The 12171-nt window shown below is 41.3% G+C and overlaps 1 protein-coding gene across 7 annotated transcripts in view; it reads left to right on the top strand.

The window, feature by feature from the left end:
- Nucleotides 1–1025: 1025 nt before the first annotated feature.
- Nucleotides 1026–12171, top strand: part of kif21a (kinesin family member 21A) — a 48569-nt gene continuing 37423 nt past the window's right edge. For all 7 annotated transcript variants that reach the window (XM_041038243.1, XM_041038236.1, XM_041038237.1 and 4 more), the window contains exon 1: nucleotides 1026–1364. In XM_041038243.1, the coding sequence (XP_040894177.1) occupies nucleotides 1321–1364 (44 nt within the window). In that variant the 5' untranslated portion in view covers nucleotides 1026–1320. The remainder of the gene's footprint in view (nucleotides 1365–12171) is intronic.

Raw genomic sequence — 12171 nt, 5'->3', positions numbered from 1 at the left:
TTCTAATCTTCCTAATAGAAGTGCTGGAGGGGAGATCATCACACAGACACCATCAGATTTCTACAAAGGACAAAGCTGAGCTCAAACACTTGAAAACACTGAACTCTGAATCATTGTTTAAGAGCAAAAACAGTGAGTGGACTACTTTTTTGTCTGAGTCATTACACAAAAATAGATTCTGTGATTTTGTTGTCCAGTGTGCCGTAGTCAAGATGAAAGGCAGAGGACTATATTCTGTAGATTTGGAATGATTAACTGATAAACTGACAAAGAAACAAAGAAATAAACCCGTCGCTGGAAATGTGTGTTTTTGTCAACAATGAAGTCATCGTTTTGTGTGTCTCTTGTATCCCACAGACTAAGGTGACATGTCTTGGTTTGTCTGACAAACAATCCAAAATCTGATTTTAAAACATAGAAACAGCAAATACCTGGCATGTTTTTCTTAAATAATGAATAAAACGATTATTCAAAATAGCTGCCAGTAAATTTCTGTCCGTGGCCTGATGGATTAATAGACTAACTGATGCAGCTCTGGTGGGGGTGGTCGTACTTTTACGTGAATAAACGATCTGAATACTTCACCTGGACTGATGTGTGTGGATTTATTTCTGGTAGTTTAATGTGTCACATATTTTTGAGTGTGTCTCCATTCAAAGTCAGCGACAGTGTCTTTGTCTTACCTTATAACCGTGTGCTTTAAACTACATCACGTGACTGTTCTTTCAAATCTTTACAAAATAAAAGTCTGGTTATAATTCCCTCATATTATGAAATGTTCATAACCATTGTCATGACGTCACCTCGCAGCCCGGTGCCCCGGAGAGGGCGTGGCTTGCTGACGCATTGCGGCTCCCTCCCCGGTGCGTAAACGGAGCAGAGAGAGGCACGGCGGTGCGCGTGTGAGATTCGGTCGGTGTGTGTGTGTGTGTGTGTGTGTACGCGCGTGCGGCAATGGATCACTAAGCGGCAGGAGCGGCAGCGGGGGTGGCGGCGGCAGCGGCAGTAGTGTGCATGTGGGCTGGAGCCGGAGCTGAAGCATCCGGGCCGAACTGCGCAGAGATGCGGCGCATGTAAAAACGCGACATGCGGACACGCAGCCTCACCTCCCCGCTCACCTCCTCGCTGATATCATGGTTAAGATACCGCTGAGATAATTTTTTTGTGTTTGTTTGGACATGGCGGCGCTGAAGTCGAGGTGAGCAGCTCCGTTGCTGGGGGAGTGCGCACTTTTTTTCCTCGCTGTTTTGCCAGGGCAAGCAGCCAGCACAGATAAATCCGCTTTTTGTTCCTTTTCTACCGATCGTTGCATGAGGAATCATGACGACGGGGCAGGATGAAAGCTCAGTCCGTGTGGCACTGAGGTAAGTCTCGGAAACGTCTTTTAATTTTCCACCCACTGGTAAATGCGTATCTGTGTCTTAATTACCCGGTGCCACCTGTCAGTCATTGCCGCGGGCCTAGTATAACACCCACAGGTCAACAGCAGCATCTGCTAATACACACACGCTGGATCTATAAATTATCAGCCTCATTTCATTTTAGCACCTTGACCCAGTTCCAGCCGGGCACCTCATGATGCTGCCACCGGCTTTTAAGGACACATTTTCCGTCTGTTTGTGGTTCACCTCGGCTGGGATTTGCAGTTTCCCAAAGTGTGATGCACAGTATGTTTTCTGTGTGTGGACATAGCAAATAAATAAAATATATATATACACAAATCATCACATACATGGGTCGCGTCCTTCACACTGGGATGCACTAGGAGGGATGATACCTATTGTAAAGGCTGAGCTATCAGAGAAAGAAAGAGAGAGAGAGATAGAGGCTGGGTGAGAGACAATCGGCCTGTTTTCCTCCAGAAGCCTGGCCTCTCCTCAAAGCCTCCTGCAGAGAGACAGTTAATCGATGAAAGAAGAGCTTCACTGACAGCCAGGTTTCAAGCAAAGGACAGTGGGGCGTTCAGTACAGCTCCTGTAACGCTGTCAAGTCTGCTCATTGTTTGTGGATATTTAGTGGACAGGCCCAGCTACAGCTCTCAGTGATTCAAACCCATTACAGTCCTTTTCAGGCTCTCTGTCCTCCTGAGTCCATGCACTTAATGTGTGCTATTGTGCTTGAAGTAGGCCGCTCCCACCCAAATGGTGAGGTGGCACAGTGACAGTGGCATAATGGGAAACCAGCCTCTCCATATATCTCTCTTTCCTGTGTATGTATGTGTTTTCCATGTTGTCCATGCTTTCATTTGCTAATTTGAGCCTAATACTCACCCTCAAGTGCACCATTTCACAGAAGTGCATCATCATTGTGTGTGAGGAGCATGTTAGTCCAGAGCTTCCTGATTCCATTTCCCATTCAGAAAGGAAAGAAAATCCCCATCATGATGCTGCTGGTCATGGAGCTGATATTTGGGGGGATGCTTTTGTTGTTTGGTCGTGGCTTTGTTGTGTTGTTTCAGAGGTAGGCGAACTAATCTACAAATGCCAAATTTTGGTGTCAGACCTTGATAATCAAAGATATTTCTTCTAGAGATGTTTTTTTTTTATACCACGGCTCAACTGTCATACACGGAGAAATCAATCATAAAAGAGGCTGAAATGTCAGTTTTGACACTGACAGTGTCAGTTTGTTGTGAGAAAGGAAGAAAATTTATCCGAGGCTGTACAGAATCACCAGGTCTAAGTGAAGCACAGCAGAACTCATACAGAGGTCTGAGGGAAAATGAGTAAACCAAAGTGAATGTACAACACTTAATTACAAAACAATGCATGGAGAGACCTGCACACCACAAATCAATGATATCTATTGCCAACGTGACCAGTGTAACAGAGTGCCTGAGTGTGCATTTAAAGGAGTGCCACGTCCCCCCCATGGAGCCTGGTAATGTGGTCTGTTGTCTCTACCCACGTTGAGTCCAGCAGAGGATCTGCTTGTATTTTTTTGTACACGTCTGCTGAAATTGTTTTAGAGAGGTGTTGATGCAAATGTGTGATTGTTTGAGACGATGTAGCTTGTGGTTCAGCTGAATTGTACTGTCTTATACAGAGAGGTGTTTCTGTTATTCAGCCCAGCCTCATTGAAACGGGGTGGACAAAATATAAATAAACACCTGTTACACATAAACTATTAACACCTGTCACCCGTCTAACACATTCAATAAAAACGGAACATTATAACCTTCATGAGGGTTGTTTTTTTTTTTTTTTCAGCACTGCTGTGTTAGGCTGCTTTAGTTTTAACCAGTGGGAATGTGTGATATGCTTCTCCAAACAGGAAATAAATATGTGTTTAAAATGCACTTTCTAAAAGAGTTTGTGTAAGAGCATGCAAATTGCAGTAAAAGTGTGGACAGCATTCACCCAGTGAGAGGTGGATATTTTCTGTTCTGGTACCAGGAACTAAAATTACAGCCCCTGACTTCAGCACTCTACATTTCACTTTGTCATATGTAAAACCAGTTTGTTATAAAACATAACCAGAGAAGCACAGTTAATCTTTCTCAGTAAAATACATGGGGTAATTTTAGGCTTTAGACCTCTACTGATAATCTGCAGTTTTGAAGCATTTAGGATATGACGACGCCTGTAAACCCAGGGTTGTAATTAGCACATTGGGGTTTACGCATAGCTTTTTTCCCCTCTGTGACACTCGGCCCTAGTGATGGTTTTGCAGTGGCATGTTTTAACTGCTACCAACTGGCAAAATAGTTTGTCAGTACTGTTGACAGGTCTCACCGTGCACGTGTACGACCAGTTCAGAATGGGTGTGACAGTTCATTCTCTCGGCTGCTTAAGTTCCACATAAACCCAATTAGCTCCCAGATATTTAGGTACGCTTGCTCCTCACTATGCAGGAGTTGTTTTGTGTCAACAAAAATGCCTGAAATGTAAATGTAATGGAAAAAATGTTGAGCTTATCTTAGAGACAAGCAATTCCAAGGTGCACTTTAAGCCATGATGGCTGGTCTGAGATTGCTTACTACCTTTAAACAGGCTTACTTTAAGGACCGAGGGGTCCGGTTGAGGTTGTTTAATCGGTTTAAGACTCCAGCTTATCTCAACAGAGGCCGTCCTGTTCTGTCAAACTGCATCAAAACGCTCGAAACATTTGCTTTTAATGTGCATTTGTGTCGATAGCATGTGTTTACCCATGCGCAGAGCAGGTGAGCGTTGAGAAAGAGTTAAGCAGTACAACTCCCTGGCTACAGTATATAGATTGTACTTTAGTCCAGTTATTTGCACAGTGCAAGACGTCACAGTAGCTTGTTTTAAATAGGTAGGTGTACATTGAGGGGAAGGGCTTAAGTGGAACAGAGGACTTGTTGAACCTGCCTGCTGGGGCGATCGCTGCAATACAACAAGCACAAGGCAGCCATCATTTATTTTCAAGGTGGTGACGGATGAGCAGTGCGGATCAAAGCGAGTGACTTAGACTATGTTTATATGTGCTCTAACAACTTATTGTGGCAGTTTGGCCGCTGCTGCCAAGCTCATTAACCACTGAATTACACGAAGCAGCCGACAAAATCAAAAGTCACGTCTCATCAAGGAAATTCAGTCTCTTTTTTCTTTTTCCCCCTGAAAGGACTTGTTGATTGTGATGCTCAGCTGAAGGGCATAACAATGACGATAATGAAATTAAATAGGTCCCTAAACCTCTTAAAGCTTAAGTTACAGGCGTACATTAATGTAATGATGTGGAGGCATGCAGCAACTGGTACAAGTCGCTAAGTCTAAGCCCCAGGTTGTAGCTCATGAGCCAAATGTGGAGACAGGGTTAACTGTGGTAGAGAAAGCTTATTAAAATGAGCTGCACGATTAGAGCTGATATCTACTATTACTTAAGGACCAGAACAGGCCTTAACTCAGCTGACAAGAGACAACAGCTGACAATAGCTGTGGGGGTTTACGGTGTAAACAGAGACTAGGGGCCTCTCAACTGCGAGGACAAGTGAGGTGCAGATTAGAAAACTGCTAAAGACATGGAAAAGCAGACATAACGCTCCTCAGAATAACTGAATTGTGACTGTTTTTTAAGCAATCAAGAGGAGCAGCTTTCAGCTGAATAGCCTGCATATAGCCATGACTTGCTTATTTTGAATGTGAAATTTAAAAAAAAAGCTTACACTTTTCAAAAAGATCAATATTTTGCAAAGATTTTTACAGAAAACCTTATATTTTCAGTTTTGGTTTTCTGTCCAAACATTTACACTTGAAGTTCAGAGAAATGGAAATTTTCTTATTGGGGGCACAAAGTACTAGTAACATGGGCAGGGCCAGTAGAGGACTGGCACAGGACCAGTGGGAGCTCAGATATGGGACATTTAGATGCGTGTTCATCACCCATGGCAGCACCATGCAAACACAAAAGCCCCGACGGGGTCTAAAGCCTCTCCAGACCTTGTGCTTTGTTCACATCCACTGAGCCAAGTCAGTCTGTCAGGAGTTAGCCGCTGACCCGTGGTCCTGTGAATCTCTGTGTGTATATAAGTGTGTGTCCGTCTCTTGCCATTCTCGGTGTCCTCCCATTGTCCTAACTATTAGTCCAATGCAATATTTATACCCATCTGTGCTGTTACGGTTTGACGCTTTCACACTTGAAGCTTCTTTAAACAAATGACTGTGTTAAGCACCTGCTGCTGGTATGAGGCAGAGTGTGTATTCTGCATATGAAACACCATATACACACAATAACTGTTTTGTGTAGACACAAAAACTGAGAAACTGCTGGATATAACTGTGATGTTATTTTGAGGGTGAAATCATATTAGGGAATGATTTTACAGCTCTGTCCTTTATTTTTTTTTTAGGAGAGCTCTTTAACTGTAGTAGAGCTGAAACCAGAACTAATCAACAACTATTTTGATGATCAATTAATACTTAGTTCTTTTTCAAAAATGACCAGCATTACCAAGTTTCAGCTTCTCAAATGAACAGATTTCCTTTTTTTCTTTGTCTTGTGAAATTGTAATTTAAATTTTTTTAAATTGTGAATTGCTCTGCCTGTGAGACAAAACAAGCAATTTGAAGCCCTGAGCTTTAGGAGATTGCAACAGATGTTTTTTTTTTTTCTTCCATTTTCTCAAATCTTTATAGAGATATAACTTTATTTATATATCACTTTCAAAACAATGCTACAAAGTGCTTTAGAAAGGAGAAACAAAAAAACAATGAAATAAGATAAAAACATAAAAACATAAATAAAGCTCATGCTCTTAAACAATTATGGAGACATTACTGTATTATACGTCTGTCTCCCCCAGGCGAGGAGCCACCAACTCACATCTGACATTTAGCAGTCTACTTTACTTGTATTACATCATTGAACAGCTTACAGAACAACATGATTAACAGTGTAGGCAGACACCTCTAGGCCATGAATAGCAGTGTTTCTGAGTACACTATAGCAATAGAAGGGGATCAGGTGCAATACTCAGTATTGAACAGAAAAAAAAAAAAAACATCCAAGCTGCAGAATCAACTTTCAAAATTTCTCCTCTTCTTCTCTGCCTTCAGGGAGTCTGGATTATTTATTGTTGCTTCGTCTGGAGCGACGACTGTTGGCTGTGACCTGTGTTGTTTCCATCCAGTCCTACTATGATCCTCGTTCTTATGTTAGAGAAATGGCCCGAAGGGGGCTCACATCATGCTGGATTACTTCTCTGCACATGCTGCTTGTCTTTTTTAGTGTTCACCAAAGTGTTAAAGTGCTAGCCAAGTTACACAGACGGAAGCTATGAATAACACCTACTTTGCCTGCAGAAGTAGCTGAAAGTGCAGTGTGTGTTTCCATCAAGGGAGCTGGTGCTCACTGCAGGCCAGCTTTGAATAGACTCAGCTCATTATAATGTAGCATAGCTGACCTTACCTCACTTGTATTTTATGGTCTGACGAGCAGCGCACTCATGCTGCCAGCCAGTGTGCCTTTATAGTGTTGCTGTTAAAGTTGCCTGTTGTGATGGACTTGTACGCTCTCTGTACCTGTGAATGAGGCATTCAGACGATACTGTGAAATACTTCCCGAAGGGCAACAGTTAACTAAGCTTATGGTCCTTGTTTAGTCTATAAAATGTCAAAAAATAGTGACTAAGGTCCTTTTACAGTTATCCAGAGCTTGAGGTGACCCAGACATATTCAATTTGCAATAATCAAAAAAAAAAAAAAAAGCAGCAAATTGTCACATTTGAGAAGTTTGGACCAGTGAATGTTTTGAATTTTTGCTTGATAAATGACTTAAATCATTTATTGATTATCCAGTTTTTTGGTTACATTCTGTTAAACATTTGATCAGTTAATTGCAGACTTGCATTTCCAAATTTAGAAGTCTAGAACTGAAACAATTTGTCAATTAGTTGATGGTCAGAAAATTAATGTGCAATTTTTATTTGTATTTTTTTTTTTGGTGCTGTAAATTGAATAAATTTACCTCCGCCAAGGGATTCACACCAATGTCTGTTTGGTGGTTTGTATGATTATTTGGCACCAAGACTGCACAAAAAGTACAGAACTGATTTGCACCAAACTCAGAGGGAAGGGGCTCTGGCCAGTGAAGAACCCATTACATTTTGGTGTCGATCCAGTTAAAGGGGCAGATCCAGGATTTTTTTTCTCACTTTCCTTAACATTCCATGACAGATCGTTCTGCAGACATATTCGTCAGTTTTTCAGGAAATAATGTGTGGATCTTAGTGTAGGAAAATCAGACGTTGAGATCTATGAGTTTGGTGCTGATCCTGATAATAATCCAGATCTAGTGGAAGGAAATGAGTTGTACTCATGATGCTCCAAGACAAATAAATCATCTAGACTTCCTGCTTCTTTTTTATGATTTTTTGTATAAGAGCTGGACAGATGTGTAGGATTGCTTGGTCTTGGCAGAGGTGTGCGCTCCATTGTAGTTGGAGATTAGACTGATAGTCAGACAAAACAAGAAGATTGAAGTCACCTGGGGATATGGGAAACAGTTTATAGACTAAATGATAATCAAAAATCAATAGGTTATTTCATAATGAACATATCCTTTTGTTGCAGCCCCAGAATAATTCAGAGAAAGTCAAGGAAAGTTTTGTTGCAGGTCTGTAGACTTCTCTCTGCATCAGGACTCCAATTATCAGATATTCACATTATCTTTAGTAAGTGACTTTGTCATGGTGACAGGCTGCCCTGTGATACGGTAATCTGAGTGGAACCCGGATATGTTTCCAGTGTTTAGCCTTCATGACCTCTTTCTAGACAGAAGGCTCTTCCATTCCAAGACGATGCTAAGCATAGCCTACACTTAAACTCAGCTTCCCCCAGAATAGATTCCTGACTGGCCGCAGCATTGCTGGAAGACCTCAGTTATCTATATCACAACCTCCAAAGAGTCAGCGCATTTCTGTCCGACGCATCTGCACCAATGCAGAGAGCCCTCAACTGTGGAGCCGCACGCACCACATGTGGACATGTTTATGACGAGGAATGGATTTCCTCCCTCCTCCGCCTTCTTCTCCCCCATTATGTAGCACGTAGGAAACAATCTGGTCATGCAAAATAGATTGGATGAAATTATAGAGTAGCTTACGTCCACACCACACCCACTGCAAATATGTTGTTCGCTCTGCTGCTGGCATTTACACTTTACTCATTTTTTTGGTCATTTTCTTCCTCTTTGCTTTAGTTTAAACTCAAGACTCTGACACAGCTCTGCCTTTTCCTCACTGTACAGACCTGTCCAGTTAAGGGCTCAGCTAAAATGAATAAGGTCTAAATGTGGAACTTATGCCACAAATAGGACGTGGATGTAACTTAACTTCGATCATCAAACTGCCAGCAGAACGTCGCAAATAGGCCTCAGACAGTCACAAATAGCTCTGTTTGCATAGTGAGCTGCCACCTTGTTATTTATGTCAAGAGCCTGTCTCTGCAGTTAATGGGCACAGATGTGTTTTCTCTTATCAAGTGAGCTGGTCTTCTTCATGAATCAGGCTGTGTGTCCATTAAACGTGATATGTGAGGTTATATATGTGTGTGTGATTCATCAGACGTCATTGGCTTGATTTAGATGATAAACGTTTAAACAGTATTCCAGTTTACCAGACATCCATGATTGGTCTCTCAAAGGTGGTATAATTAATGAAGACTTAATGCTCCAATGTAACATCTCAGATGGGGCAGCGACAGTTGTTATGGATTAAACCATCAGCTATTTTTACAGACCATAAAATGTTTTCTGATTCCCAGAGTCTAAGGTGATGACTAGTGGAGGTAAATCTTAAACAAACATTTTTTTAAAATAAGAAGACCTGAAACAATTAGTCCATCAGTGTATCAGTCAGTCATCAGAAGATTATTCTGCAAATATAAATAAGTGAACTTTAAGCAAAAACCCCAAACATTTTTTAGTCCCAGATGTGGTTTCAAATGTAGGGGTTTGCCGCTGTTATCGAGCTTAACCTGCTGCAGTCTAATACAACAGTCCTGGAATAAATCCGTCCTTCATGGAGGTTATAATGTTCAGGTTTTGTGGAAAGAACAAGAGGTGTTGATTTAACTGGATGATCATTTTGGAGGCTGCACTTTGTGGTGCTGCTGCACTGATCTCTCTGACAGGTGTTACTATTATTTTGTCCACCCCATTTATATCAATGGGGGTGGACTGAAACGCAGTTTAACAGCACCACAGACCACATCTTAGGTGTGGGTGTACCTGTACTGTAACTGGAAACCGAGTGTTAAGTTTAATGTGTGTGCTCAGTACATAAATGACATATACAAATATATATACATATAGATATACATATAGAAAAAGATTGCATTTCGAGATCCCGATCTGTGTGCAGGCAGCCTCATCAACAACTTCCTCACACACATCTCTCACACATTTTGTACAGTGTGATGATCGGACACCTTCCTGTGTCAGACAGTCTTGCACCTAAAATGCAGGCGTGGATTAAACGCCTCTGAAGGCAGTATATGCAAATGAACCCTCACCACCTGCTGGCATCATGTAGCAGCTGCCCGAATCTGCATATTCATGAGATATTAGTAATTTGAATTTTGCTGCAGGTGTGAACACTCGACGTGGGTGGTGTCTTTGTTAAGCGTTTCAGTGTTGATTAGCCGCCCACGGGCAAATAATGGCAAAAAAACTAAAATCATATAACTGACAGAGATGCAAACAGTTAACTGTGGAGCTGAACTGACTTCCACTCGACCTTCACTAGTGTGTTTGCCTAACCTATTATCTGCTATCTGGCTGCCTTGAAAGCTGCAGATGGCGGCTGATGTGTCGTCCACTAACACACACACACACACACACACACACACACACACACACACACCACATTTTGAGGGGTAGCTTTTGTGTTGCTGGCCTGTTGCTGACAGAGAGATGGGACTCCTGTGTCAACACCACATGGCTGAATGACACTGCAGTCCAGGCTTTACTCTGTGATCTGAGCACTGAGGTGGAATTTCGGAGGAAATTTCACCAAATTTTGTTCAGCAAATCGGATCGTATCATATTTATTTTTATCAGGCCAAGTTTGTCGTGACTGTTCTGAATGCTGGTGTTGGTTTGAGCTTATTATCAGCGCCACAGTAGGTTGACCGATGTGGGTTTTTAAGGGCATATGCAGTCATTTTGTTGTGAAGTTGTGTGTATAATAGCACAGAAATTTTGTGCCAGTTTGTGCCTCTTACTTTGATATATTTTTTCTCAGTTGGGGAACTTTGAGGCACATTACTCTCCATTTCTCTCCCCACTCACTTACTGAAGTCTCACTACCGTGGGCAGACTAAGAAAGGCATGAAATGGCCAAGAAGTAATTATTAAAACAAGATAAATTAAATAAATGTGTAAAATGTGTTAAAATAATGAAAAGTCTTCTGTACCTTCTGTCAGAGAGGAAGCCCAGTATTGAATATTGGTATTGAATAATACAATTGACTCATGTTTGAAATTCCATGAATGCCCATTTTCTGGTATATAGGCAAACAGAAATACCTCTTTGCCTTGAGTCGAAAGCACCCTGACGGATGTGTTGCTGCTGCCGGAGAACATTTTTCACAAATATAATTTCACCTTTGCAGTAGCAAGAGAAGCAGCTCTAGCTGAGCCTGCTGGCTAAGCATCCTTTTAAATTATGCCTTTTATAATGTTTTCAGAAAATGATTGTGATTGTGAAACTGTCGAACAAAAAACCAATGTCAGTCCAAGATGCCTTCATGTAAATGTGTCTTCTTTGCCAGCTGGTATATGTACACTAGTTGTATTTATGTACTTGTGCAGTTAAATACTTTAATGCTAAATTTAAATAAAACAAACAAAAAAAAACAAAAAAACAGCTGAACTGATGAACAAACATTTCTGATGTTTAATTCTTCATCACATTTAAGGAGCAAACATGAATCACCCAAAATTAGATTCACTGGGATTTTGACTGGTTTAATTGCTGAAGCTGTCACATGAGATGCTTGGCATCATTATGTTGCCAGAGATGATGCAAATTAAACACCTCTCATATTGGGTTTAACATGTGCATGTGTGTGTGTGTGTGTGTGTAGGTTTGGATGAGTGTTTCCACTCCTGAAAAGGATGCATCATTCATAGCTCACTGATGTGTCCACAAATGAAGAGCATCAACCAGGCTAGAAAAAGAGGGGAGCTTTAAAAACATTTCTGTACCATCGGTTTTTAGTAAAATGATAATTAAAAGTGAAAAGTTTGATCTGCCGTCTTCTCTGTGGCCGTAGTCACACCAGCCATTGTTTGGACATTTTGCACCTCAGTCAGATTTGTTGTGGCAGGTGTGAACCGAGCGATTTAACTGTGACAGCGCTGAGGCGACTGAAGATTTCTGGTCACCGTCGTCTGCAAAACAAACTGCAGAGAAACCCAGTGATCTGAGGACCCACTGTCTTCTCCACAGAAGTGTGTAACTTTGCAAGTGACAAATCCATGTTAAATTTAAATCCTGGTTCATTTGTTGTCACTATGAATTTTAATAAAACAAATACAATGCAAGAAAGGGAAGTTAAATACTCAATAGGTATAATCAAACACGAAATTTAGGTTACACTGACATTTTTGGCACATTTTGTGAGTTAGCTATTGCAGCTGCAGGCTAAGTTAGCAGATCTACCAGTGCTCATGACAACATGTTTTTGTTTTTTTGTTTTTTTTTTGGGA

This window comes from Toxotes jaculatrix, chromosome 5 (genome assembly GCF_017976425.1).
Source record: "Toxotes jaculatrix isolate fToxJac2 chromosome 5, fToxJac2.pri, whole genome shotgun sequence".
NCBI lineage: Eukaryota > Metazoa > Chordata > Actinopteri > Toxotidae > Toxotes > Toxotes jaculatrix.
Note: the sequence above shows the minus strand (reverse complement) of the source record. Positions and strands in the feature narration are given on the sequence as shown.